The 25,484-nt window shown below is 51.8% G+C and overlaps 11 protein-coding genes across 11 annotated transcripts; 5 read left to right on the forward strand and 6 right to left on the reverse strand.

Moving 5' to 3' along the window:
- Window positions 1–672: 672 nt before the first annotated feature.
- Window positions 673–2,679, forward strand: BO79DRAFT_34687 (ANP1/MMN9/VAN1 family protein). Its single transcript, XM_025689106.1, has 4 exons — window positions 673–1,215; window positions 1,316–1,947; window positions 2,003–2,050; window positions 2,101–2,679. The coding sequence occupies exons 1-4, from the start codon at window positions 1,043–1,045 to the stop codon at window positions 2,481–2,483; spliced, it is 1,236 nt and encodes a 411-aa protein (XP_025537442.1). The 5' UTR covers window positions 673–1,042; the 3' UTR covers window positions 2,484–2,679.
- A 547-nt stretch (window positions 2,680–3,226) lies between these two features.
- On the forward strand, window positions 3,227–3,949 carry BO79DRAFT_210112 (uncharacterized protein). Its single transcript, XM_025682736.1, has 4 exons — window positions 3,227–3,402; window positions 3,469–3,524; window positions 3,593–3,756; window positions 3,847–3,949. Exons 1-4 carry the CDS (start codon window positions 3,326–3,328, stop codon window positions 3,874–3,876), a joined length of 327 nt encoding a protein of 108 aa, XP_025537443.1. The 5' UTR covers window positions 3,227–3,325; the 3' UTR covers window positions 3,877–3,949.
- Window positions 3,950–4,915: 966 nt separating this feature from the next.
- BO79DRAFT_270157 (4-hydroxyphenylpyruvate dioxygenase family protein) lies at window positions 4,916–6,522 on the forward strand (the record flags this gene model as incomplete). Its single annotated transcript, XM_025687269.1, has 5 exons — window positions 4,916–5,577; window positions 5,638–5,802; window positions 5,894–6,274; window positions 6,429–6,432; window positions 6,502–6,522. The coding sequence occupies 5 exons, from the start codon at window positions 4,916–4,918 to the stop codon at window positions 6,520–6,522; spliced, it is 1,233 nt and encodes a 410-aa protein (XP_025537444.1).
- Window positions 6,523–6,549: 27 nt separating this feature from the next.
- On the reverse strand, window positions 6,550–8,795 carry BO79DRAFT_198457 (RAD52 DNA repair protein RADC). The gene is made up of 5 exons (XM_025681345.1): window positions 8,732–8,795; window positions 8,276–8,663; window positions 8,032–8,211; window positions 7,806–7,980; window positions 6,550–7,753 (listed from the first exon to the last, which is right to left on the reverse strand). Exons 1-5 carry the CDS (start codon window positions 8,737–8,739, stop codon window positions 6,723–6,725), a joined length of 1,782 nt encoding a protein of 593 aa, XP_025537445.1. The 5' UTR covers window positions 8,740–8,795; the 3' UTR covers window positions 6,550–6,722.
- Window positions 8,796–9,010: 215 nt separating this feature from the next.
- Window positions 9,011–10,431, reverse strand: BO79DRAFT_198462 (uncharacterized protein). Its single transcript, XM_025681346.1, has 3 exons — window positions 10,158–10,431; window positions 9,761–10,092; window positions 9,011–9,709 (listed from the first exon to the last, which is right to left on the reverse strand). Exons 1-3 carry the CDS (start codon window positions 10,240–10,242, stop codon window positions 9,203–9,205), a joined length of 924 nt encoding a protein of 307 aa, XP_025537446.1. The 5' UTR covers window positions 10,243–10,431; the 3' UTR covers window positions 9,011–9,202.
- A 1,806-nt stretch (window positions 10,432–12,237) lies between these two features.
- Window positions 12,238–13,479, forward strand: BO79DRAFT_219557 (putative integral ER membrane protein Scs2; the record flags this gene model as incomplete). The annotated part of the gene is made up of 7 exons (XM_025683457.1): window positions 12,238–12,277; window positions 12,347–12,417; window positions 12,483–12,505; window positions 12,575–12,633; window positions 12,695–12,810; window positions 12,865–12,969; window positions 13,036–13,479. 7 exons carry the CDS (start codon window positions 12,238–12,240, stop codon window positions 13,477–13,479), a joined length of 858 nt encoding a protein of 285 aa, XP_025537447.1.
- Window positions 13,480–14,194: 715 nt separating this feature from the next.
- On the reverse strand, window positions 14,195–16,022 carry BO79DRAFT_210116 (sphingolipid delta(4)-desaturase family protein). Its single transcript, XM_025682737.1, has 3 exons — window positions 15,709–16,022; window positions 15,362–15,640; window positions 14,195–15,282 (listed from the first exon to the last, which is right to left on the reverse strand). The coding sequence occupies exons 1-3, from the start codon at window positions 15,925–15,927 to the stop codon at window positions 14,509–14,511; spliced, it is 1,272 nt and encodes a 423-aa protein (XP_025537448.1). The 5' UTR covers window positions 15,928–16,022; the 3' UTR covers window positions 14,195–14,508.
- Window positions 16,023–16,187: 165 nt separating this feature from the next.
- On the reverse strand, window positions 16,188–18,021 carry BO79DRAFT_176734 (methionine aminopeptidase 2; the record flags this gene model as incomplete). Its single annotated transcript, XM_025679869.1, has 7 exons — window positions 16,188–16,341; window positions 16,397–16,483; window positions 16,535–16,696; window positions 16,752–17,015; window positions 17,074–17,669; window positions 17,753–17,887; window positions 17,982–18,021. 7 exons carry the CDS (start codon window positions 18,019–18,021, stop codon window positions 16,285–16,287), a joined length of 1,341 nt encoding a protein of 446 aa, XP_025537449.1. The 3' UTR covers window positions 16,188–16,284.
- A 920-nt stretch (window positions 18,022–18,941) lies between these two features.
- On the forward strand, window positions 18,942–19,920 carry BO79DRAFT_198471 (DnaJ domain protein; the record flags this gene model as incomplete). Its single annotated transcript, XM_025681347.1, has 2 exons — window positions 18,942–19,144; window positions 19,215–19,920. 2 exons carry the CDS (start codon window positions 18,942–18,944, stop codon window positions 19,918–19,920), a joined length of 909 nt encoding a protein of 302 aa, XP_025537450.1.
- A 137-nt stretch (window positions 19,921–20,057) lies between these two features.
- Window positions 20,058–21,842, reverse strand: BO79DRAFT_198475 (porin). Its single transcript, XM_025681348.1, has 5 exons — window positions 21,687–21,842; window positions 21,565–21,598; window positions 21,384–21,472; window positions 20,579–21,310; window positions 20,058–20,525 (listed from the first exon to the last, which is right to left on the reverse strand). Exons 1-5 carry the CDS (start codon window positions 21,732–21,734, stop codon window positions 20,376–20,378), a joined length of 1,053 nt encoding a protein of 350 aa, XP_025537451.1. The 5' UTR covers window positions 21,735–21,842; the 3' UTR covers window positions 20,058–20,375.
- Window positions 21,843–22,477: 635 nt separating this feature from the next.
- BO79DRAFT_210119 (asparagine synthetase B) lies at window positions 22,478–25,076 on the reverse strand. The gene is made up of 9 exons (XM_025682738.1): window positions 24,965–25,076; window positions 24,781–24,831; window positions 24,698–24,723; window positions 24,608–24,634; window positions 24,518–24,553; window positions 24,304–24,452; window positions 22,988–24,246; window positions 22,826–22,930; window positions 22,478–22,762 (listed from the first exon to the last, which is right to left on the reverse strand). Exons 1-9 carry the CDS (start codon window positions 24,988–24,990, stop codon window positions 22,720–22,722), a joined length of 1,722 nt encoding a protein of 573 aa, XP_025537452.1. The 5' UTR covers window positions 24,991–25,076; the 3' UTR covers window positions 22,478–22,719.
- Between the last annotated feature and the right edge of the window lie 408 nt (window positions 25,077–25,484).

The following is a 25,484-nucleotide window of genomic DNA, read 5'->3' on the forward strand; positions in this document are numbered from 1 at the left end:
ACTATACATACACGACTGATTTCGGTATCTATTTCTTTTGTGATGTCTTCTGCTTATTTTTCAGGGTTCGGTTCCAATGGGGTGAATTTTTGTAACTATCAGCATAGAGCGAGATGACCATGAAAATATTCTTATCTATAAAGAAAATAAGAAGTAAACTCAAATGGGGTACAGAGTAGCGGGTGACTGCTTCAAACATGAGGTAGTAGACCTTTGGAAGAGTCGAGTAGATTTGTTAGTAGTGATACATAGTGCAATTCGGTCGTTGAGTTATGCCGTGGATGAGGGTTATGCAGCTGATTAAGGGTCTCCTTAGTCACCCGCGGCTATAAATAAAAAAGAAAAATTAAAAGCGGCGGGCCAATCCCGAAGCGGCCAACTGGACTTTGAGTCTGGCTGGAACTTCGGCGGGTCGAATCTTCCCTGTCAACCTGGAACTTCTCTTCTGTCGACGACCATTCCATTCATCTTATCCTCCCCTGGACTTCTCTGTGTCGCTTGACTGAGAACTGGTCGGATCACTTTGTGTCCTGATCGTCCATCGTCTGCTTCTCACATTCGTTTGAAACCTACTCCTTCTTTGCTGGGGCCCTCCGGTGCCGCACCACGCTCCCGCAGCCAGCCTTTTCCCTACCCTTTTTCCTGCCCCGGGCGATCGCTGGCTTCCACCCCCCCCCCCCCTTCTCCATATCGCATCGTCAACTCTGACCTCCCCTGTCGACGCCTTCGATCCGTCAGATTTCAGTCTCGATTTTGTGTGATCGTCCCTGCCATTATCTGCATCGCGTCCAAACCCGCTCCTTTTCCCTTCCCCGGACGGTCCGTCTCTTCCGCCGCCCGTTCTGCATCGTGTTGTCCGCTCCACGACAGATTGATCGATCTCCCTGGACTCTGGTGTCCCAGCGATAGACATCCCCATCCCCAGAAATCGTCGCCTAGCTGTAGGCGTCGACGGTTTCTGTTTACGAAAAGCGAGACCATTCTGCTCGCTTTCCTGGCCAACTCATAATCTTATTTCCCCTTTTTCTCCCCCGTCGCGAAGATGTTGCTCCCCAAGGGTGGTGTAACGTGGAAGTCTGCCAAAGCACGGCTGCCTCCATGGCGGGCTGTTCTGTTCCTGGTCACACGGACCCGTTTTCTGGTCTCATTGGCCATCACTGGTCTTGTAGTCCTACTATGGCGTGGCATCAGCAAGTCAGCGTCGGAGATGCAGAGGTGAGTACCTGACTCGACGTTGACAGGGCTGCCCGCGACACCCGGTCCCTGGCAACGACTTGCAGGCACGCGACCAGAAAACGCTAACGGCTGCATGTAGCTTCTACTGCTATGGCCCTTCAAAATCGCCGATGGAAATGAGCATCAACGAAATGGTCGAGTGGACCGCGCACACACAGACCCCTGTCCTCTTCAACCATCACGCTGCCTACGAAGTGAACTCCTCGAGCATCAAGACCGTCGACCTCAACCCCATCAAGTCTACCTCCCAGGCCATCTCGAATTCTGAGCGGGTGCTCATCCTCACCCCTCTGAGAGACGCATCCGAACATCTGGTCAACTACTTCGATCTCCTCTACAAGCTGACGTACCCTCACAACCTCATTGACCTGGCTTTCCTCGTTGGTGATTGCAGTGACGACACCATGGCTGTTCTTACCGCCGAGCTGTCCCGGATCCAGGACCAGGTGGATGAGAAGATTGCTTTCCGTAGCGCGACAATTGTGCAGAAGGACTTTGGGGCTGATGTCGAGATGAACGTCGAGGACAGGCACTCCTTTGCTGCTCAAGGCCCGCGCCGCAAGGCTATCGGTCGCGCCCGCAACTACCTGCTCTACTCGGCTCTCAAACCTGATCACTCTTGGGTCTACTGGAGAGATGTTGACATCTTTGACAGCCCTGATAGTATCATTGAAGATTTCATTGCTCACGACAGGGATATTCTGGTTCCAAGTACGTTGCAACACCTCTATGATTACCACGTTTCCAGGTGCTAACTCCGTCGCAGACATCTGGTTCCATCGCTACCGGGATGGTGTTGATGTCGAAGGTCGATGTATGTACACAATCTTCCCTTCACAATCCTCGCTTTGCTAATTCTTGCAGTTGACTACAACTCGTGGATCGAATCGGACAAGGGACGCCGGCTTCGGCAGACTCTCGACCCGGATACTGTTCTGGCTGAAGGCTACAAGGAATACGACACTGGCCGGACTTACCTGGTTGGCATGGGTGACTGGAGAAAGAACAAGGATGAGGAAGTTGAGCTCGACGGTATTGGCGGTGTCAACATCCTCGTGAAGGCCGATGTTCACCGGACTGGCATCAACTTCCCGGCCTACGCTTTCGAGAACCAGGCTGAAACCGAGGGATTCGCCCGCATGGCCAAGCGTGCTGGATACCAGGTGTACGGTCTTCCGAACTATGTGGTCTGGCACATTGACACGGATGAGAAGCCTGGCAACCTCGGAGGCCGCAAGGCATACTAGCTGCTTTCCTGAGTTGATTCTCATTTCCCCGCAGTTTGAGTGGTACACCTATTGCCACATCTCATCCTTTGACGCCTGAATACCCCGTTCCCGTGTAAATCCGAGCCCTTGCAGCGGTTCTTTGCATGGAGGCTTTCCTCTTAACGCTTTTATTGAATACTTTTTTCTTCGATTTTTCTTTTTCCTTTTTCTCTTTCGTGATTGCATTTCTTCAAACGCGGGGACGGATATCTCACGACGCCGGTAATTAAGTCTTTCTTTGTATTGCGTGCTAGGGTTATGTCTGATTTTGTTGGCGCTACGGGGACAGTGTTCAGCGGTATTGGAAGCTCATAGAGAGCGAGTGAGCGGGCTCTGGTTGGAGCCTACGTTGTTCTTCCAGGCCCAAGCCATGGGCTCCTTTCACCGGCATGGTGCTCTGAAGCTATTGCTCATCTCCCGGGGTCTGCTTGACGCATCATCCGCAGTTAGAGCAGTTGACCGTATTTGGGGTGAGCTATACAGTAGCTCAGGGAGGTCGATGAAAGAGGCAGATGAACAGGGCCATGGTGCTTGGCGTCCATGTACATACATATATAGGCTACAATCTGGTGGGCTTGTCATGATTGTAAAACCGATAAGCTAGTAGCAGTAGTAGGAACTTAATAGTAGTCATAGGTTTTAATAGTAGGAATAGTCGAAGATCCACCGGATAAGTGCTGCTCCTGCCTCCCCACCTTTTCCCCGCTTCCACTTCCCGCCATCGGATCTCTCATCTTGCCGGACTTTTCCCTCAGTTTTCCCTCTCACCACACTTTACACCTTTCTGATTGCGTATCATTGAAGACGAAAACTTCAACACCATGCCTGCCAAGAACGAATTTCTCTGCATCCTCCCGGACAAGCCGGGAATGATGGCCAAGCGACTGGAAGTTCGCCCGTAAGAACTACCCCTCACCTGTTCTTTCTAGTCATCAACACTGACAACACCGGCTTCACCGAACAGTCAACACTTGGAAGGAGTCAAGCCTCTCGTCGAAGCCGGCTCTGTGGTTGCGGGAGGTACATCATAGTTGCCACACTCCCTGTTTCCCCCTGCTTCTCCGTTGCTGACTTGTTCCCTTAATAAGGCGCAATGCTCGACAAGCACCCCGCAGAAGGCGAATCCATGTCCTTCCAAGGAAGCATGATGATGGTATTGGCGGAGACCAAGGAGGAAGCCGAGGCGCTCCTCAGAAATGATATTTACACGAAGAGTGGAGTGTGGGACATGGACAAGGCGCAGATTATTCCGGTTTGTGATTATTCCCTGCTTCTGCCTCCCTCCCCTTTTGGCAGGCCCATCACCATGCGTACCTTTTTACTGACATGTGGGCGGCTATAGTTCAAGTCTGCTGTTCGGTTGGCATTGTAGATCTTCTTTTCCGTTCCTGTCACATATCACATTCCATGGTATATATGAATGACTCAGTTTATTGCATAGCGAAAGTGATAGTACCTTTGGTTATTGATACTATTGGAGTAAGTGGGTTTATTTATTCATGCAATGCTTTGCGCGTGGCTAGTGCAAGGTAGGACAGCGCAACAATAGTACGTGCCTGCGGTGGCAGCACGCATTTGCACTATGAAGTGACTGGTCATGTCGGCAGTCATCGTGCCTTTCAGGGGTCGAGTCTGGGAACTTGCATGTGCAGGACTAGTTCTTGACTGGGGCACGATGCTCCATGGGTCGTGTCCCCGGTTGTCTACTTACAGAAGGACATGGTTATCTTCTGCGCCATGTGTTGCTCATTGATATGCGTCAGATCATTCGGATGCTTCCTTGTTGAGCTGAGATGGCTGAAGTTCGTCCTCGGCCGGTGTTTGCTCGGCCACGCTTACGTGACGTAGGTTTTAGGTTTGGGAGTATACATGAGGAAGGACGTGATTTGAGCCTCCAGATTAAAGGCTGCTGGCAACTTGTTTCTCCGTGATTGGATCCAAACCTAATCTTGATGATCAACAGCACACTCATTATATCGTCACAATCAAGTACTAGCCGGATGGCCGTGACGAGCATTGCATGTCACACTTCTCTTGATTTGCTTCCCGATGATAAAGAGATTCTACTGGCGCAAGGTACAAAAAAGCGAATATACCCTCGACACTATCATAGGTTGAAAATCTCAGTGAAGCGGCCAAGAACCAGACGAGTCAGTGCTACAGTCGTACTCCAAGCCAACAGTACTTCATCGCGCATACAAAGAAGGCTGATCTTGCGTCATCCTTGATAAACTTGACTGCGGCGATGCATGCACCTACAGGTGTGCATTCCTACAGGCGGAGAGCATGTACACGTAACCCAGCACTAACAAAACGTGGCAGATATTTAAATATGTGACGCCATCACAGCATCTTAAAACTAAAACTGTCAAGTCGTGCAACTAAAGCATCAGTATTCTTAAGATCTCATCATGCCGTCCAACGAGAGTCAACCAAAGGTAGGCAATAACGCCGTACTTCGCAACATCAATCCCAACTACACGGGCTTCGACCATATTAGATGGTATGTCGGGAATGCCCGTCAAGCAGCGACCTACTTCGTCGCCCAATTTGGCTTCCGCATCGTTGCCTACCGCGGACCAGAAACGGGCTCCCACCTAAGCTGTTCGTACGTTGTCACCAACGGAAACGCCCGATTCGTTCTCACGGCTCCCATCACCCCTCCCAACAACACCTGGGACAAACGGGCCTCAGGCGCAGACCGTCAGCAGTTGGATGAAATCCATGCACACCTGACCAAGCACGGCGATGGCGTCAAAGACGTCGCGTTCGCCGTCGACGATATCACTGGCGTTTGGGAACACGCCATCCAGCACGGTGCCATCTCCATCCAGGAACCACAACTTCTCAAAGATGACAGCGGCGAGGTCCGTTCCGCCACAATCCAGACCTACGGCGACACAGCACATACGCTGATCAACAGATCCGCGTATCAAGGGATCTTCCTCCCCGGATACCAAGCCGTATCCGGCCAGGATCGACTGAACGATCTACTTCCCGAGATTGACGTGATCGAAATCGACCATTGCGTGGGCAATCAAGGCTGGAATGGCCTAGACAGCATCGTGAAGTAGTAAGCATCACCTCCCATCCCCATAGCACCTTTCATACTATACACTAACACAACCACCAGCTACGAAGACGCCCTAAACTTCCACCGCTACTGGACCGTCGACGACAAAGAAATGTGCTCCGAATACTCCGCAATGCGCTCCATCGTAATGGCCTCGCCCAATGAAATCATAAAAATGCCCATGAACGAGCCCGCCACCGGTCTCAAAAAGTCCCAAATAGAGGAGTACGCCATACCCTTCCCCCCCCAACTTTCCCTTTCATTCTCCCTAACAACAACCCCCCCCCTCCCCGAACTATTGATTAACATTCGCCAGATTCGTAGAATACTACAACGGCCCCGGCTGCCAACACATCGCCCTCCTCACCCCGAACATACTACAAGCCGTAAAGAACCTCACCACCCGCGGCGTATCCTTCCTCTCCGTCCCAGACACTTACTACGCCAACATGCGCACGCGCCTCGCATCCGCGAACATCACCCTAGCCGAAGACATCAACCTGCTTCAGAAATACAATATATTGATTGATTTCGATGAGGGTGGGTATTTGCTGCAGATTTTCACAAAGCATGTGGTTGATCGCCCGACGGTGTTTTTGGAGATTATTCAGAGGGAGGGGTTTGATGGCTTTGGGGCCGGGAATTTTAGGAGTTTGTTTGAGGCGTTTGAGAGGGAGCAGGAGGGGAGGGGGAATTTGTAGGTAGTTATTGATTGATTGCTAGGTTGGTTGGTTAGATGGGAACTAGGGACTAGGGTAGAAAGGAGTGGGTTGCTGCTATCATTCAACTTTGATAGGATACTAAGACAGGAGTGGGTTGCTTTATAGTACTGTTGTCAACACTTCATGTAGTTACGTAAGTGTCTTGTGGCTCATGTACTCCGGTTCAATTAAGGTAAGGAAGGAATACAGCTAATCTAGGTAGATTATCTTCGCGTCACTATAGAAGTAGAAGAAAATGGTCAAGAACTTCGATACAAGCTAGCTCAACCATCTTATATCAAACATATAACATCCATACCATCCCGCCAATATCCATTCCATTCCCCGTCCCTGAACGCCGTGCCTATGAATAGATATAACGCATTGTAAGAATACCGAGACGAAACCCCATCATAAACGATACTGTAATATAGCAGCATATCATCAATGCTGCTGCGGCTGTTGCGGCGGCGCTGGAGCAGCAGCACCACCCGGGGTAATCTTAGGTCGTTTCGGGTCGTTCTCAACGCCTACCGGTGGAGCAGGCCCGCTGCCGCCACTAGGGTTCGAGGCATTCGTCACATCAGACAAGGGGGGTCGTTTTCCGTTCATGTTCTGCGGTGCGAGGCCTGGTGTAGATGCACGATTGGCGGCCGCAGCTGCGCCCGGGGCATTGATGTTGGGCCGTGTTAAGGGCCGGTAAGATGATGTGGTCATAGGTCTGCTCATGGGGCTGTTCATGCCCGGGGCTCCGATCCTGCGGTTCATATCTTGGGATGGGTTGACGAAGTCCCGGGCGTTGTTTGTTGCTGGGGAGGCGGCACCGGTTCCGGCGAGCATGGGTCTGGAGACTGGAAGGCTCTTGTTGTGGTCGATGCCTGCGGTCTTCCGGATGGAGGGACTCTCCGCGTGGGGGTCGAAGACTGGGGCTCCGGATGGGATCCCGTTGGGGTTGTCGCGGAGGAGGTCGACTGCGCGAGCTGAGAAGAATGATGCGGAGGGCGTGCCGGGAAATGTGTCTTGGGGTTTGGGGGGTTCGTTGGTGGTGGGTGCCCCGAATTCACGTTTGATGGGCACGGCACCACTTGTGTTTGATGCGGCGGCGGCTGCTTGTGCTGGTGGGACCATCCGGTTGTTGGGGAGGTTTTGCTGGGGAGCTTGAGGAGGCATAGATTGTCGTTGAGGTGCGGGCTGGTTTTGGGCTGCGGAAGGGTTGAGCCTGCTGTTAAAGGGCTGAGGAGCGGGATTTTGTCTGGCACCAGGTGCTGGGTTGAAGGGCCGTTCTGGCTTGGATGGCGTTACCATGGCTGGATTGGGCCTCATTGGTGCACGAGCGTTGTTATTGAATGGTTGTCGAGGTACATTGGGCCCGTTTAGAGGTGTCGGTGGTTGCTTCTGTGTTTCTGGTCCTAGTACTACCTCGTCTGGGTTGCCGGATCCGCCTACCCCAAAGTCGGCTTCATCGAATAGGTCGCCTAAGGAGAAGGTTAGCGGTTGTAAGCGATCGTGACATGCCATTGTACTTACTTCCGAACTCCCCGTCGCCATCGAATGCCATTGAGTCGTCGAGGCTACTGCTCTTGCCAACGTCCGTTGGCCGAGGTGGCAGATCATCGTCCTCGGGACTGGGCTTTGGTTTTACGGGCTCTTTCCTGGGAACAAAGTCTGGGTGACGGTGAAGTTCGTCGACGTCCCATTTAGCCTAGAGAGAGTCAGTCGTTGTGAATCGAGTGCCCGCATAATGGCCACATACCGGTACAGTCTTTACTTTGGTGACCTTCGAGACATAGTCCTTATCGTAGACACAGTTGCCCAGGACATTGCCGAAGTTCCTCAGAGCCCGCTTTAGAGCATCGGTTGTCCCCTCTTTCTTAGCTTTCTCGAAAGCAGCAGCCTTTCCTTTACAGTTCTCGATGTGACCGTAACCAATATCCTGATACCAGTCGAGGCTTAGCGTAAAGATACAGACAAGCTCGCTGCAACACAGTGATGCCTACCTCGTGATATGTGCCGTCTTTCAGAGTCACCCTCACAATGACAGATAGACCCAGGCTGATCTTCCCAGTATTCGGGTTCTCCTCGACGAAATCGATCTGAATATTCTGGATTGAGCTTGACCAGCCATTGAACCCGAAAACTTCGTTTGCCAGGTTGATGCATTTATCGGCCGACAGGTAGTGTACTCTCTGTCCCGCAGCCCCAGGCCTGGAAGAGATGTATTCGGGACCGAGCTTCTTATCGAGACGAGCTTGCAAAGTCGCGATTTCCTGGGCAGTGTACTCGTTAATCCGTCGCTGTGGCTCTTCGAATGGATTCGTGGTAATCGCTCCAGTGGAGTTGGGCATCATGATGGACGCTGGATTCCCTCGGTGCTGGTCGCCAACACTGGAGACGCGGTTAACTCCAGAGGCGAATGGGGGAGGAGGAGAAACGGGGCCACCGAGTTTACTTACGCGGGCATTATTATAGTAAAGATAGTGAAGTACCAAACTGGGCGGTCATTGAAAGCCACCAGTGGGATATATTAGTGAATGACAATCAAACATGCTAGCTCTAGGCGTGTCGACGCGTGATCGATGCCGACACGCCTTATCACGTCATCACGTGATGATATCGCTGCCTGTAATGTATCACTCATGGAATGACTGCCTAATCTACCGAAATCAATGAACAGGAGTCAGGAGGTCTAGAATCGATAAGGTAAATTCTAAGCTAGATTTAGGCTTATGATTGTTTCGGTTGCTTCTCAGCTTCCGTGCTGTGCTAATGCGGTGCTGGCATTCTATAACATTCTTCATGCGAGCCTTGCTTTTAAGGCACAAACAAAATCATTACGAACCGCATCACCACTTATTTGGTGATTTGTTGGATATCGTCATTTAAGCTCTCGATTGGCTCCGCTAAAAAGCGCCATATAGGCGCAATCACTGGACAACAAGACTTGCGCTAGGGATCAGGCCCAGGTCCTTCAGGGACTCGCCGAAATACTCCGCATCGAAGACCTTCCGGGGAAAGTTCTGCGCAAAGCTGTGTACTTCTATTCCATCCTCCCGCTGCAGAGCTGCAGCGACCTCAAAGAGCGTGGTAGTCACTGGGAGAGTCTTCATGATATTTCCCTTCGATGTCTGGAATCTCAAGCGGGTTTCCGTATAGGCCGAAGCGGGCTTCGAGGCAACGGGACCAGACGTGGTGGCCGCCGGGGCTGGTGCAGGCTGAGCAGGGGGTGCTACACCGGCACGTTCGGCCCTCTCTCGTTCAGCCCGCAGGCGCCGCTCTTCCTTGTCAGCTTCAATCCTAGCCTTGACGCGTTTCTTGGCCTCGATGTCTGCTTGCTTCTCTTTCTTCTTCTGTTCAGCTTCTTTCAGCGCTTGCTTTCGCTGGAGTTCTTCTTTAACGTCTTGGGAGTCCTTGGTGGCCTTCCTGCGGATCTCCTGGGACAGAATTAGCAATTAAAATCCAATCGTAGTCGAAACCATCCGTACCTCATTCCTCTTCTTGTCAATCTTGTCCTGCTCTGACTGTCCCGCCCGCTTTTCCGCTAGTTTCTGTCTAAGTTCCTCGAGCCTTGCCTTCTTTTGGTCTTCAGTCAAAGGAGCAAGCTCTTCGGTTGATTCGGAGAAGTCAACGTGTTGGGATTTAGACGCGTGAAACTCGGCCTGTGCATGGCTCCGGAACTTCTTGCCACACTCGTTGCACACCAAGCTGCGAGCTTCCTCTCCCGGCTGAAGTGCAGGGCCCTCCTCGCTCTCCTCTTCTTTAATTTCCTCCAGTGACTTATCCTGGTTTGCTTCCAGCCATTCGAGAGCACCTTGAACTGCAAAGCGTTACAGAAGACTGTCAGCGGTCGACACACTGTAGCTGGGCTTGAGAGTAACATACTGCCGTTGCCCTTCTTCACTGCAATTTCGGATCTTTCCTTATCAAAGCCCATCTCAATGAGCTGGTCCAGATCGGAGGAGGCCATGGTGACACTGGCTGTGAATTCGGAGAGGGTGAGGTGGTGGTAGAGTCTCAAAAGCGGGGTAAAGGGATCGTCTTTGCTCGGTAACCGACAGGTCGAGTTGTAAATATGGTATCGCCCGGAGCTGATGAAAACTATAGTCAAATATGGCGCCTTGAGAAAGCGACGATAGAGTGGGGAAATGTTTGAGCGTTGGGAAGAGCTGGGCTTGCGGGTGACGTATCGATAGCTTGAGCTGAGTGATAGATGGCCGGCTGCGGAATGTCCCGCCGCCCAGATAGGCCGCCCCCAAGCGGCATCAGGTACACCAATGTTCTGGACCTTTCCAGCCTTTCTCTGGAGCTCGTACAGCTGGAGAAGGTCTACATGTGTCTCTTTTGCCAGTCACTGTCTGTGGGATTTTGTGAATTCATTTCAGGATTGATATTATATCCAAGGTCCTAAAATCGAGCGCTTGCGGGCTGGAATAAGATAGCAAATCGCACCCAGGACACTACTCGCACAGAAGTAGTTCTACAATTTAAGATCAATATGAAGATTGTCGTACTTTTACAGCGCTTATGTTGAGCTTCATTAAGACAAAATGCCCTATGAATATCTAGATGCACGAGTCACAGCTGATGTCCCGATCGTGCAGGATTTGTAAAACACTCATTCGCCCGTCATCTTAAACGATTTATTGCCAGTGATCAAGAAGAAGCTGTGGTTAGCTGCCATTCGGCTTTGCTAGATTGCTGACAGAGCCGATCTATGATGAGACTCTGAAAATGCCTCAACAGGCCCCGAGAAACAATAGAGCACACAGTATAAGTTAGATCGACCAATGGGCTCCGGAAGATGTGTGATTTTGGCGCCTGACAGCCGTCATAATCCAATCTGGAAGATTGGGTACCTATGGCTTCTTGGTTGCATGGTGTCTGGCGAACAACAGCTGTTCAGCACGATTGGCGCAAATCCTGGAAAGTAAGCGCATAGGGCGCCCCGGATCGAGGATCACTGTTGGCATTAAAGCCCACTTCAGCATTTAAGTTTGGTACCCATGAAACCTGCTAATCTTCAAAAGTTCGGTGTGACGGCGTGCCTGGATAGAGCTGTACAGTAAACGAACTGACAAGATAGCCTCGTATTGAGTCACTGGATAGCGTCGTGATTCAAGATTGACCAGCTGGCAAAGTGTTTGGAAAGAGGGAATCACCCTATTGCAAAGTGACAACTGGAAAATCTCCGTTTCAAACTAAAAAAGAAAAGAAGGCTAATGGTATGCAAGACATCCGCCCATCTCTAGAGATAGTGGACACTTAGCTCGAACCATTTAATTGATTATTTTTAGACGATGTCATTATAGTGGATCCCGAGTCAGGACCCAGAACCGACAGGAGTACTCCGTAGTAAATAAGGTACGGAGTAAATGGAGTGGATGGAGTCTAGACACTGGAAGCCGACAGCGACCGCAGTGAGCGTTGTTCGGCAGTAGCCCATCTCTGATTTCTGAAGACAGCGAGCAGAAATGGAGAGGATGCAGATTGCCTGCACTTCCTGCAGGTACTTTGCTGGCTTGAAACGAGGCTCAAACGGCCATTGCCAGACCCCGTGATGACATCACCTGACCAGTGCCTCCGTGGCCATAGCTGAGTCAGCACCCCGGTCCAACCAGCAGTTGCGACGGCGAGACCAACTGGATTCCGTCTCGCTCCCCCCCCGAAACGGAGAGTTGCGCCTGAACAGTTAATCATTCTGCCTCGTGGTTGGCATCCACTTTGTCGTTGACTACTTCTGACCGAGTTCCCTCCTTATCATCCAGTCTTCGTTAGGTATCTATTTCTTCGGCGGGTCCTGCTGCTGTCTTCCCTCGCGACTGATCCTCTTTCCTCGGCGCACTCTCAATCTAACTTTCTAAGGGCCACCCTCTCCCGCACTGCTGGGACCATCTTCTGTACACTACTTCACCCGCGCATCCCTTTCCTTCCTGTGTGACATACTCTTCACCCTCTATCCAACATGTCTATTATTCTCGAGCCCCCGGAGTTGGGATTCAAGCGTACGTGGTGCCCTGAATCTATCTATATACTGCCCTCCTGAAAGTATCCGAAGCTGACTAAATCCCCAGGCCCCTTCGATCGTGAGGTGTGCCAGATCTTGCATTTGAAGAATGACAACGCTGAGCCGGTGGTCTTCAAGGTTCGTTATATCGACTTCCCTGAATATCTTTGGATTGCCTTAACTAACAACGACTTTCCCTCCAGGTTAAAACGACTGCCCCTAAACAGTACGTGGCCACACCCCTTCGTCACTCGACATACTAGTATCGCTGTAACAGCGGTCTAACATGGAATAGTTACTGTGTTCGCCCGAACTCGGGCCGGATAGATCCTGGAAAGAATGTCGACGTTCAAGGTTGGTTTTTCTGTGTTTCGTTGGATTGGTGCTGTTGCGCAATGGCTGACGGTCTTGATAGTTCTGCTCCAGGCCATGAAGGAAGAACCTGCAGATGATGCCAAGTGCAAGGACAAGTTCCTAGTCCAGACCGTTGCCGTCACTCGCGATATGGAGTTCGCCAATGTTACTTCGATTGTAAGTCTGATTTCATGGTGATCCCCACCGGCAGCGATCTAACATAACCCATAGTTCGAGAAATCTTCCAAGGCCTCGCTTCAAGAACGCAAGATCCGTGTGAACTGGCTGCCTGCAGATGATTCCTCAGCTGCCGAACAAGTCACCGAAACGAATGGCGTAAGTAACCCCTCACCGACCCCTTTTCGGTTCTCCAGCCATCGGATAACTAATTGTTCTATTCAGACTATGACGGAAGAAGAACCCCCAGCCTACACCTCTCCTAATGCGAATTTCCAGACACCTGCTGCTGCAGTTGCTAAAAGCGCTAACGACACGTCACCGATCCCACCGCCAGATTTCAGCGATAAGCCCAAGCGGGAAGTGTCGACCCCACAAGCAATTACTGAGAGCCCAGCCACGTCTACAAAGTCGGCCATGATGGGCGGGGCGGCAAGTTCAAGCGATGATCTGAAAGCCCAATTGTCCGAGGCTAATGCTCAGATTTTGGCGCTGAAGGAGAAGCTGGCAGATCAGGGCCTGAGGCAGCGGAAGATCGGAGGTGAAACCGAAAAGGCGCCGGCGCCATTGGTGCAGCAACAGCCGCAATCTGCCGAGGCAGGCGTGCCAGTGCAGATGGTCGCTGGCTTGTGCCTCCTCAGCTTCCTGATCGCATACTTCTTCTTTTAATTTCTCAGTCTTTTGAGTCGTCTTCTTGCTCCGCGCTCGCTTGCTCTTCTTTTTTCTTAGCATCTTTTACCCACCATCCGCTTCTATCAACCAACTGTATTCTCTTCTGGAGTGTCCAATTTCCTTCAACAGCTTTGTCGACATCGGCAATGATGGTGTCCATGTGATACCTACTATTTTATCATTTTGCCGCTCCGTTCACAGCTGGCTTATCTGGCACCTCGGTACGGCCTTTCACTTGACAATTTCTTTTCTTTTCTTTTTTCTACTATCCTTTCCATTTTTCTATTACCATAACCTTTACCCCAGTGTCCGAAAATTGCTCCCGGCGGCTGTGATGAGATGATGCAGTAGATGGGAGGCAGGGGCGGTTCTATCCGTTCCATGGAATGACCATGCGTGGGCCCATCTTCTCTGCCCTTGCAACTTTCCAATTGGTCGGATGCCTTAACCCCTGACTCTATCCCAGCGTTTCTTCTCCTCCTTTATTATCCTCTTGTCTTCCTTTTCCAAGTCTCTTTGCCCAGTCTTGTGTTCCCAGCGACATAACCGTTTAGACGAATGCACGCGTCCATAGTTTCAGTCAGTCAGGCAGTAAAGCTAATCATGATGATGCCATTGAAATGTCTATTGCATTGCCCGTTTTTGTACTTGTATGTCGGAAAAGTTGTCTCAGCGATGAAAACACAATAAATTATAATTGATTTTCCCATACTGCTAAAGTAACTATACACAATCTAAATCATACCCAACTATTGTCACATGTACTTTGTAAGATAAGTAGGTAGATAGATGAAAAATGACATCATGTCATGTAAATAAAATCAGTCGGTCAATCCCAGCATATAATCGACAGCAGGTACCAGCACCAGTCAGTCAGTCAGTCAGTTCATCATGGAAACAACAAAGCCATGGGATATCATCTCTAGTATAGTATGTCACAGGTCATCAAAACAGAACAAACAGATAAACGATACCGTCCGCACGGTACACATGATACATACAAGAGAAAGCAGATGATAATCCAAATCAATTCTGAATCTCACTCTCCTTCCACCCATCTCCCGATTCCCCATTCGGACCAGCCGACGAAGCCGAGATGCTTTCACCTGCGCGTCCGCCGCCGCCACCGACGAGACGACCGCCCTGCGCACGCTTAACCCGACACCACATGCCGACGTTCTTATCCAGGATGAACGTCCAGATCACCCACACCCAGCTGTGATGGCAAGGGAGGGGTTCATAGAATTCGCTAGCGATGCGGTGGAGCTCGTGCAGTCTTGTCCAGGGGATAGCGGGGAAGTCGTGATGTTCGTTATGGAGGCCCACGTTGTAGGTGAAGAAGTTGAGGGGGCCGTAGTAGGAGTAGGTTTCCGGCGGGGGGAGGGAGTCAAGAGGGTGGGGCTTCTTCTTCTGGTTGTTCTTTTGCTCTTGGATGGATTCGGTGCCGTGGCCAACTTGGGAGAAGAAGTAGTGCTCTGCGATGAAGTGGCCGGCGCAGGGGTGGAGAGAGCCGGCGAGGAAGGAGCTCAGGAGGAGGTAGAGGAGGGGTTGGAGGGAGCCACCGCAGAACTTGGTCAGGGCGTAGTCGAAGGTGAGCTGGGTGATCAGGTTCAGGACGTGGATGGAGGTGAAGGGAGGGCTGTAGATGAACATGGGGCGGACGGCGTAGAAGAGGATCTGGAAGGTGCAGAAGAAGGCCTTTCCGAGGATGGAGTCGAGGAGGAAGGCTTCGACGGCGGTGGGAAGGTCGGTGTCTAGGCCGGCGACGCCGAGGGACTTGTGGTGGGTGAGATGGTAGGGCTGTGAAGCGGGAGAAGTTAGCTTTAGCTTCTTGTATACTTGTTTTATGTGCTTCTGGGGTTTGGGGGTTCCGACGTACCCGGAACGCAGCGCTGTAGGGCAAACCGATGGGGATGTTGGCGAAGATGGCCAGCAGACGGTTGGCCATGGCAGACCGGAAGGCGAGGTTATGGGAGATCTCGTGGATGGCGAGGAAGAGGTTCTGGTTCGAGGTGGCTCCGATCACGTATGCAGTTGCGAGGAATTTCCAGTCGGACATGGAGGTGTTGCGGAGGAGGTAGGCGCAGAGGACCTGGAGAGAGACGACGAAGAGAACGACATATTTGGTCAGGGGCTCTGGTCCGCAGAGCTTGGTGACCTGAAGGAAGCACAGATGTCAATAAATGATTATTTGGCGGAAAAGGCCACGGAGAAGTATGTGCATACCTCCGGGTGCGCTTTGATGATAGCTTGTCGTCTGGAGCGGTGCGGCTCCTCTGTGTATGTCCAAAAGAAGTGATCATCGACAGCGGAGGTTTCTGGAGGGTCGATTCTGGTGGAAGGCTCTGTTTTATCGGGGGTAGCTTGCGCAGCCTGGCCCTTGGATGCGGACACGCGGAGATGCGGTGAAGCATCCGCGGTGGCTTCGACGACGGACGAAGACATAGCGAGGGACGAGTAGGGGCGAGATGACAGGCTTTCCAGGTGGCAATTTACGCCATAGATGACTGCGGCCGAAGAGTAGGATGGAGGAAGAAGAGAGTGTGGGAGAGAAATGGGCTGATGGGAGAGCGCAAGGAACAGAACAACGTGAGTTTCGGAGCGGATGCTTTCCACGTGGGGCTACCCGGGTCCACGGATGGTCCGATTCCATCTACGCTTTTTATTACTCGGTGAAAAGTTATACATAATCATCGGCATCATTGGTCAATAGTTAACATGCATTTCATATACTTGGTTCGTTTCAAATAAGGCTAATTGGAGTGGTACAATCCCTAAACCCTCGACCAAAGATAGTTCAACCTAGTAGTCGTCGCCGCGACTGATGACTTCCTTTACATTGGGTCGAAGGACAATCGTCTGTCGTCTGGTTAGCTGTATGTCTATAGATCGTGAGAGATGCAGAAAAACGTACATGTTCATACTGGGCAGTGTAGGAGCCCTTGATATCGCAAAGAGGCGGGTAGTCCTGGACAATTCCGGACGAGACCAGGTTGTTCAACTGCACCAGCTGATTAGCGTTGACACATTACGAAGCAGAGGAATTACTCACCCCAAGGAGGTACTTATCCTGGCCCAACCGGTCAAGGTAACGGCGACAGAAGGGAAGAGTACCGAAGTTCTTGTTGATGACGTTCAACAAGTTCTTCGCCGAAGAGAGACGCAGAGGAACCTGACTGTGATCAGGGATCAGAGCGTAGTGAGAGGTTTCCATCTTCATATCAGTTAGCAAATGAATAAGTTCTGACCAATAAATGTCGACAACTTACATCCTCTCTCACGTACCCCTTTCCGGTACTACCGAAGGTCTCAATGGCAAACACTTCACCCTCCTCCATCTTGGTCTGGTCGCCACCCTTGACAATCGGAACACTCTTGCCACCGTGGATGATGTGCTGGTCAATGTTGTGACCGTTGAGGTTCCGGATACACTTGACGGGATACATGGTCCCGTTGATTTCAACTTCGTAACTCTCCATGGCTTCCTGGACGGCGGCACCAATGTCGCTCATGCGGACGTCGATACCCGCTTCCTACAACAAGCTGTTAGTAACCAGGGACCCGGTACTAGGATAGAAACTGTAGACATACGCGGATACCAGTGTTGGTAGCATCCTTAACGGCGGCCAAGAGAGGGTCATACACCGGGTCAAAGGCCACGGTGAAAGCACTGTCGACGATGCGGCCGTTGATGTGGGCACCGAAATCGACCTTCATGACATCACCCTGCTGCAACACCATCTTGTTGCCAGCGTTGGGGGTGTAATGGGCCGCGCAGTGGTTGATACTGAGACCACAGGGGAAACCCATACCACCCTTGAGGTTGTCACCTTCCTCAAGACCCTGGTGACCAGTCAAGGCACGGACGGATTCTTCAATACCCTCCGCGATCTCCGTGAGGGTCTGACCAGGCTTAATGGTCTTCTGCGCATACTGACGAACCTGACGGTGCACCTCAGCGGCCTGACGGTACTCCTGCAGGAAGTCATTCTTCATGCGGTCGAGGTAGCGCTTCTCCTCGTTGGTGGTGCGGTACGAATTCTCATTCTGGTACTCGACGATCTCACCCTCGGGATATTCCTTGCCGGCGAACAGGGTCGACAGGGGAACGCGCGGAGGAGAGGACTGGACCTTGGCGCCTCCCTTCTTCTTCTTCTTGGACTTGCGCTTCTTCTTTTTCTTGGCGGCTGCACATCCGCGGATTTGGTCAGTGCGGGGAGAATTCTGGAATTGGCCCGAGGGGTTGGTAATCCGTGGAGAGATAGCGCACCTCCGCTGGCTGCACCCTCGCCGGCAGCATTTCCATCCTCTACTTCATCATCGTCGGAGTCGTCCTCCGCCTCTCCGGCTTGTGCTTGACCAGCGGCAGGGGCGTCCGCCTTCGCGTCGCCGCTTTGACCGTTGACTAGAGAGCGAGCGGGGAAATCTTATCAGCTTACTGCGAACGGATGGCAGAGGAGGGTTCGGAGATCAGCAACGGGGGGCGTTCAGTGACTTACGGTCGAGCTTCTGCAGCTTCTCGCTAGCCTGGGCAGCCATGTTGAAAAGCTGTGCAAACCGGGATGGATTGGTGGTGGGCTGATGGAGGGGAAAGAAAAATGAGGGCAAAGCGGCAACCGTCGGGGAAAAGACGGTCAATGCCAAGCCTGAAGGTTGCCTTGTTGGCTGTTTTCAGGGTTCCGCGGCGCCAACTGGTTAGTTAGTATTGGAGCCCTAGCTGGTTGTCTAGATCGATGCTGTGGAGAAGCTTCAGGTCAGGTACAACCTGCATGTACAAATTGAATGCATTGACCATACTAATTACTACCAACTATACCAAAAGGGAGATCTATATGTGTAGGTATCAGTGTACGCTAACATTGCAAATGGTCGCGTGCGTCTGACGCCTGCAGAAACCTGTGTGACTGGACCATTGACATTGATTAAAGAATAAGAAAAAGGGATAGTATGCATAGAAGATACATAAAGGCCTAGTAAAAGGGACAAAGCGACGCTGTCATGCAACAGCATCTAGAACCACTATACATGAACCTACATCCCTACATGCACACAAAAAACACCAGTAACCCAGAACAAGAGAAACAATAAGAGAACAGAAAATAAAATCACTTAATAGATCTCTTCAACAATATCCCGAGATCAAGATACACAATCTATTCCCAAGCATAGCACCAAATACAACGTAGCACAAAGTATATCTACGAAGTAGTAAGAAAGCAAGATCCACCACCACCAGATCAGATCAGATAAACCCGACCGATGACGCAGCTCCGCCTTCCGAAGAGCGGCGGATTTCCTTCTCTCATCTTATCCCGACCCAGCACCGATAAGTTACAATCTCCCAACTCTCCCTCCATTCAATCGCGCCCTCTTCCATTCTCCTAACCCTCACCCTCTACCTAATGTAACCCACCATCCCTCATAACCAACACAACACAACACAATCCTCGAAAAGAAACATGACCTTCCCTCGTCTCCGGGGGCCCACGGCCACCCGCCTCCGACAGACCACCACCATCACCACCAACACACCCTACACCAGACCAATCCACCACCGAACATTCACCTCATCCACCCCCCATTACTCCCCCACCGCACGCGAACCAACCTACTACGAAATCCTCGACGTTCCCCCAACCGCCACCCAAGCCGAGATCAAAAAGTAACCTCCATCTTCCCCCAATCCCATCCCCATCACCACCAACTAACCACCCTCCCCCCAAACCAAATAGAAAATTCTACGCCCTCTCCCTCCAACACCACCCAGACCGCAACCGCGACGACCCCAGCGCCTCCAACCGATTCGCCCAAATCTCCAGCGCCTACAACACCCTCAGCAACGCCACGAAACGCAGTATCTACGACCGCGACCACCACATCCACATCCATGCATCCTCGACCCACAGCACAGCAACGCCAGGCCAACACCCCATGGGCAGCTACAGCAGCTACAGCGCGAACCTGCACACGAAGGGGGCGTCGTACGCGGGGTCGCGACCCGCCAGCGGATTAAGTAAACGACGGGGTCAGTTTCGTGGGCCGCCGCCGAGTTTCTATGCCCATGGGGGGTATGGAGGGACTGGGAGGCGGGCTGGTGGAGAAGGTGGTGGTGGTGGTGCAAAGGGCACAGCAGCTGGGGGAGAGGACGATCCGACGTCATTTATTCATCGGAATACGGTGTGGCATTTTAATGCAAAGGGGCATTATAGGACGCAGACGAGGGAGGATGAGAGGAGGCAGGAGCGGAGGTCGAGGGAGATGGCAGGGGCGTCGCATATTAATGATAAGTATCTGGGGAGTCCTGGGGCCATGGCTGTTAGGTTTATTGTGGTCTGTGGGATATTGATGGGGGCGGGCGCTATGACGGGGGTGTGGAACGGTGATCGGGCCGGTGGGCAGACGAAGTCTACTAAGTCGGTGGGGAGGAAGGAGGGTTGATCGGGGTTTAGAGTGTGGTCAGTACTCTTCCTGGTGGGTTGGGTTGGTTCGGTATATTGGGGGCAACTGGCTGGTTCATAGACATTCATCTGGCGCAGGACTTGCTTGGAGGTTCAATTCGGCATGCATTCGGTTATAGCTGGTTCTATACCCGCGACTCTGTGGAGAGTCCCCATGTGTATATACTATAGACGGGCTTGGCTTGAAACAAGGAAATATAGGCTTGATTGATATACACTATCGTTGAAAGGGTGTGATACATGATTATTATCTAAACATCCATATAACAACCCCGCGCCCACTCCCAACTCCTATCCCGCGTATACCAACAGCCGGACGAGAGACAACCAGGAATCAATCGATATTCTCAATGACTTCCAAAATCTACTCTATCAGGCAGTATCAGAGCACAAAGGACTAGGCATGGGCGGGTGCTGAAAACAAGGAAAATTCATCTAAGCCTCGAAGGTGAAGCTGGCGCCAACCTTGTGGGCAGCCTGGTTCAGGTTCTGGGTATCGAAGGAAGCACCAAGGCCGAGGGTAACACCAGGGCGGAGGAGAACGTTGTAGGCCAGAGCGGCAACACCACGGTCGTTGATCTTGGCCTGTAGAGGATGGGTTAACGATAGACCATTGAATATCTGAGGTTGTTACATACCTTGGCGAAGGAAGAGGGGTCAAGGCGGTACTTGCTGGCAACCTCAAGGCCGACGGAGTTGCCGGTCTTGGAGTCCCAGGTAGCCTTAGCACCAGCCTCAACCTGAGCGTTGACGCGGTGGTAGTAGCTGGCGGAGAAGACGGTCAGGTTGTTGCCAGCGGTGATGGCAGCGGAGTACTGGGGAACGCTGTAGCCAACGGCAGCGGAGTACTTGGTGATGGCGGCCTTCTGGACGTCGTAGCCACCCTCAGCACCGACGAGGAAGCCCTCGTGGCCGAGAACAGCGTCGAAGTTGGCGGAGGGGCCGTTGAGGAGGTCGAAGAAGGCACGGGCGTGCAGGTTGGGCTGCTTGAAGTAGAGGTTGAGCTTAGCACCCTTGGACTGCTTGGCAGGGAGGTACTGGGTCAGGATCTCAGCCTTGAGACCCTTGGCGATGTTGTTGTCGAGCTCGAGCTTGGTGTCGAGGGCGTTGGCAGTGGTCCAAGCCTGGGTGAGGGTAAGGCCTGGGTGGGGACGGATAATTAGCATTCCTGCATGTTCCACAATCCTGGACATGAAGTGAAGGAAGAAGCGCTGGGATGGGGCATGGCTGCACGCAAACATGAACGTGAACCTATCCTCAAGCACTGCTGGGGACGAAGGGACGGGTGGTGTGCGCAAGGGATGTTCGCATTGTTTTTTGCGTTTCCGGGGGCCTTTACCAGTGGGCTGGTCAACGTACTTGGCCTCGAGCTATAACAGGATGATGGTTAGCATTATGATCCGTAGTTCAATGGAAGGACGCCCAATTGGGTGGTGAACTTACGGAGCCAGCAATGGGACCCTCGTGGGCAGACTTGCCCTTCACGTTGAAGGTGACGCCATTGGGAGCCTTGGACTTAACCTCGAGGTTGGCTAGAGTAACACTTGAGTCAGCCGTGTCGCGCGCAAAAAGAGAAAAAGCAAACAACCCAATTCAGGGGCGCAGGAATTGGGAGGGAACTCACCGGCGCTGTTGTGGTAGAAGTCCTTGTTCAGGAGCTGTTGTGCAGAGGATTAGCACGAAAATCCCTTCCCGGGAAGCTGTCTTCCAAGGTAACAAATTTCAAAGGTGGTGAGGGCAGCATACATCGTTGGCCGCCTTGGCGATGTCGGAGAAAGCAGCAGGAGCAGACATTGTGAATGAGGTGGTATAGGAGATGACGAAAACGTCAGAAGGAGATAAGAGAGGGTAGAGTGGAAAGGCTGAAGATGATGAGGGGAGAAGGAAAGGGAAAGGGAAACGATGGGGAAACCGGGCAGGAAAGAAGGTCGAAGTTGAGTCGCCAAACAATGGGGAAGCCACGGGAGAAACCCCCCACCCTGATTGGTCGGTGCTCGGTTGCCGGTAGAAGCCGCTAAGTCCCGTGATGTCGATGCCTGGCGGCTGAGATTCCGCGCCTGAATTGCGAGTCAACCTTTCCAAGGTTTCCCGAGAGTTCAGCCCGCCGTGTTTTGAGTACTACCAGTCTACCACTAACACTGACTAGTTACTTTGTAGTTAGTTGCTTGCTTATCCTCGGCTTCCGTTCGTCCTGAACTATGAGGAATAACAAAGTATAATCATTTTCTTTAGCTTCTCTCAATAATATGAAGAAGAAAAAGAAAAAAAAAAAAAAAAAAAAAAAAAAAAAAAAAAAAAAAAAAAAAAAACAATATCTACTATTATGTTATGAAATTGACCGCTTCTTAGAAACATAGCAATTGTATCATCCTGGATGCCTGTCACGCATCCCCATCGGGACAGCATGCATGGACCTACCATGGAACCCAGCCCAACCACATGGGGTTCGTATGACCGTGACAACGCATGTCCCTCCTGATCAGCACCATCCGCGCTTGACTCATAATCCGCCGGTGTGGTAACCTCGCCCGAACTACTCTCAACCATTCCTACAATTCTTACAAATCTTGTCGATCGAACACGGACAACACCAATAGTGGAAAAAGACACCATAGATGAAAGAAAAGGAAAAGCCAATACGCGGTGATCCCGGCGCATCTAACTGAAATTCGCTTTTTTTCGCGTCCCAATGAGTATCCCTGGTAAATCATCTATACATGGTTCTATACCCAAACTCTCCGCAAGAAGTTAAGACACGCAATATTCATTACCCAGACATTTAAACGGCGTTTTCGTACTTGGCGTTGTGAGTCGCAATAGCTCTAATAAGGTCAAACATGTCAGCTGTCTGTTTTCTTCTGCGTTCTGATGCATCATATGCTTACCTGCCACTCGGGTCGGTCTGCTTGGACCAGGTCGGTACCCAACGCTCAACAGTGCCAGCACAAGAAGCCGGGAAGAGTTCGTCGAACATCGTGCGGTACCAGTAGCTAAGAAAATGTCAGTCCTGTCTTCGGCAATACAATGACACAAAACTCTAAACATACGCTTCCTTGGTGTCGGGAATATCGCTACCCCACTCGGGCTTGGGGTTCTTCATCATCTCGTCGGTGACGTGCGCCTCAGCCTGGTCCTTGAGGGCGTCGATCCAGCTGTAGCCGACACCGTCACTGAACTGCTCCTTCTGGCGCCAGAGAATGTTGTCGGGCAGGTAGGGCTCGACGTCGGGCTCGTCGGTAGTGTCGAAGGCCTTGCGCAGGATGTACTTCTCGATACGCTCCTTGGTGATCATCTTCTCGGCAGGCTCAACACCCATGCAGGTCTCAAGGAACTCCTTGTCCAGGAAGGGAACACGGGCTTCCAGACCCCAGGCAGAGGTGGACTTGTTGGCTCTCAGGCAATCCGCCAAGTGCAGGTTCTTGACACGGCGGACAGTCTCCTTGTGGAACTCCTCACGGTCGGGAGCAGCGTGGAAGTAAAGGTATCCACCGAAGATCTCGTCACTACCCTCACCACTGAGAACCATCTTGACACCCATAGCCTTGATCTTACGGCTGAGCAGGTACATGGGGGTGGAAGCACGGATGGTGGTGACATCGTAAGTCTCCAGGTGGTAAATGACGTCGGAGAGGGCGTTGAGACCGTCCTCAACGGTGAAAGTGAAAGCATGGTGCTTGGTTCCGAGGAACTTAGCCACCTTGAGGGCGGCCTCGGTATCGGGGGCACCAGGCAGACCGATGGAGAAGGAGTGCAGCTGCTGGAAGGTGGTGACGGTGGACAGATCGTTGGAGTCGTCAATGCCGACCAACTCGTTGAGCTCAGCGCCCTGGGCTTGGGCAGCCTTGGCGGCCTCCTGCATACGCAGGGTTTCACGCTGAGCGATGGAGGCGACCAAGCTGGAGTCGAGACCACCGGAGAGCAAGACACCATAGGGGACCTCAGCCATCAGACGCTTGCGAACAGACTTCTCGAGAGAAGCGCGGATGACCTTGTAGTCAACAGGGACGGAGGGAACGTTGGTAGGGTCCCACCAGGTCGGCTCGAAGTAGCGAGTGAAAGAGCCGGTCTTGGAGTCGAAGATGTGGCCAGGAGGGAAAGCCTGGATCTTGTCGCAAACCGGGTGGAGAGACTTCAGCTCGGAAGCGAAGTAAACGGCTCCAGGGGTCTCGGAGGACCAGCCGATGTAGAAACTGGTGATACCAATGGGATCACGAGCGGCGACAACCCTGTCCTGGTTCTTGTCGTAGAGAACCCAGGAGAACATGCCATCCAGGTGCTTGGGGGCGTCGAGGCCGTGTTCCATGTACTAACCCCATCAGCAACCCTATACAGATACACACCAGAAAATATCCTTCGCACATACCAGAGGAATGACGACCTCACAGTCGGAATGCGTCTTGAACTCATACTTGGTCTTCAGGTTCTTCCGGAGGATACGGTGGTTATAGATCTCGCCGTTGACGGCCAGGGCAAGGGAGCCATCGTCGTTGACAAGGGGCTGGGCACCAGAGTCTGCAAAGAAAACACGTTAATATTGATATCGAAACGATCCGCGGCGGGGGTAAAACATCACATACCAACACCGACGATACACAGACGCTCGTGCGCGAGGACTGCCAGTCAATTAGTCACCATCTTCTTCCAGCCCACGAAGCTGCTCAACTCACTGGTCTTCTCAGACATCCAGCTTCCGCCTAGACACAAGTCAGAAAAACGTCCACCACCAGCATGCTTGCCAAAAAGGCATTATGACTCACTCCAATCGGGACCACGGTGGCGCAAACTGTTCAACAGCAATCAGCACCACATTCACCATCAAAAGTGAACCAGAAATACTTACGCCTTGGCCATGCGCAGGGCCGTAGGCTTGAATTTTTGCACATCGGGGTGACTATAGCAGTTCAGATTAGAGGGTGTGACTCAAAACGGAGAGCGATAGTGGCGCGGGGCCCGCAAAAGAAATCAAAGACTTTGAAAGAGAGAGAGGGGAGAGAGAAGAAAGATTCCAGGATTAGCCCACATACTGATGACACGCGAAGATACCACACATGCTGACTACAATTCAATTGATGAACCGACTCAAGTAGACAGCAAAAGGGAAGCAATTGACTAATCGAAAGATAGGAGAACGAGGGGAAAGAGAGAGAGATGAAGCGGGAAATCTTAAATATGGATTGGAAAAGCGACACAACCCGTTCGCGGCGGCGGGGCGGAACCCGAGGGGCGATTTCGGCCACAAATCTCAGTGACTCACTTCCGATAAGATAGCCGCTAATTTTCCTACGCGGAAAACTGAATGTGTTGCTGTGACGGTTACTTTTCTTTCTTTCTATCTATCTATGTCATCCTTATTGGTTGTGCCCTGACAGGTTGGGTCGGGTTCTCTAGTTGGTTCCAACGTTGTTGGTGTCCCATTTTCCTTCAACTGTCTGCACATCCCCCACATTTTATATTCTACTAGAGTACTTTCTCCAGATTTTTGGTCTTTCTGGAACTTGTTTTACTTTTACGCACTAAGGATGACAGATTGGAGAAAATTGAGTT

The sequence above is a fragment of the Aspergillus costaricaensis genome, assembly GCF_003184835.1.
Source record: "Aspergillus costaricaensis CBS 115574 unplaced genomic scaffold BO79scaffold_24, whole genome shotgun sequence".
NCBI lineage: Eukaryota > Fungi > Ascomycota > Eurotiomycetes > Eurotiales > Aspergillaceae > Aspergillus > Aspergillus costaricensis.

Coding starts and splice junctions, on each gene's coding strand:
- BO79DRAFT_34687 (XM_025689106.1), top strand. CDS start 1,043: ATGTTGCTCCCCAAGGGTGGTGTAACGTGGAAGTCTGCCAAAGCACGG. Junction 1,216..1,315: donor TCAGCGTCGGAGATGCAGAG/GTGAGTACCTGA, acceptor GGCTGCATGTAG/CTTCTACTGCTATGGCCCTT. Junction 2,051..2,100: donor TGTTGATGTCGAAGGTCGAT/GTATGTACACAA, acceptor TAATTCTTGCAG/TTGACTACAACTCGTGGATC.
- BO79DRAFT_210112 (XM_025682736.1), top strand. CDS start 3,326: ATGCCTGCCAAGAACGAATTTCTCTGCATCCTCCCGGACAAGCCGGGA. Junction 3,403..3,468: donor AAGCGACTGGAAGTTCGCCC/GTAAGAACTACC, acceptor TTCACCGAACAG/TCAACACTTGGAAGGAGTCA. Junction 3,525..3,592: donor CGGCTCTGTGGTTGCGGGAG/GTACATCATAGT, acceptor TCCCTTAATAAG/GCGCAATGCTCGACAAGCAC.
- BO79DRAFT_198457 (XM_025681345.1), bottom strand. Junction 8,212..8,275: donor AAGACGGCACATATCACGAG/GTAGGCATCACT, acceptor GACTGGTATCAG/GATATTGGTTACGGTCACAT. Junction 7,981..8,031: donor CCAAAGTAAAGACTGTACCG/GTATGTGGCCAT, acceptor GACTCTCTCTAG/GCTAAATGGGACGTCGACGA.
- BO79DRAFT_198462 (XM_025681346.1), bottom strand. CDS start 10,242: ATGGCCTCCTCCGATCTGGACCAGCTCATTGAGATGGGCTTTGATAAG. Junction 10,093..10,157: donor AGTGAAGAAGGGCAACGGCA/GTATGTTACTCT, acceptor AACGCTTTGCAG/TTCAAGGTGCTCTCGAATGG. Junction 9,710..9,760: donor TTGACAAGAAGAGGAATGAG/GTACGGATGGTT, acceptor ATTCTGTCCCAG/GAGATCCGCAGGAAGGCCAC.
- BO79DRAFT_210116 (XM_025682737.1), bottom strand. CDS start 15,927: ATGTCTTCGTCCGTCGTCGAAGCCACCGCGGATGCTTCACCGCATCTC. Junction 15,641..15,708: donor TCATCAAAGCGCACCCGGAG/GTATGCACATAC, acceptor TGCTTCCTTCAG/GTCACCAAGCTCTGCGGACC. Junction 15,283..15,361: donor CCTACAGCGCTGCGTTCCGG/GTACGTCGGAAC, acceptor CCCGCTTCACAG/CCCTACCATCTCACCCACCA.
- BO79DRAFT_198475 (XM_025681348.1), bottom strand. CDS start 21,734: ATGTCTGCTCCTGCTGCTTTCTCCGACATCGCCAAGGCGGCCAACGAT. Junction 21,473..21,564: donor CTTCTACCACAACAGCGCCG/GTGAGTTCCCTC, acceptor GTGTTACTCTAG/CCAACCTCGAGGTTAAGTCC. Junction 21,311..21,383: donor AGGGTCCCATTGCTGGCTCC/GTAAGTTCACCA, acceptor ATCCTGTTATAG/CTCGAGGCCAAGTACGTTGA.
- BO79DRAFT_210119 (XM_025682738.1), bottom strand. CDS start 24,990: ATGTGTGGTATCTTCGCGTGTCATCA. Junction 24,832..24,964: donor GGTATCTTCGCGTGTCATCA/GTATGTGGGCTA, acceptor GAACTGCTATAG/TCACCCCGATGTGCAAAAAT. Junction 24,724..24,780: donor GCCCTGCGCATGGCCAAGGC/GTAAGTATTTCT, acceptor GCTGTTGAACAG/TTTGCGCCACCGTGGTCCCG.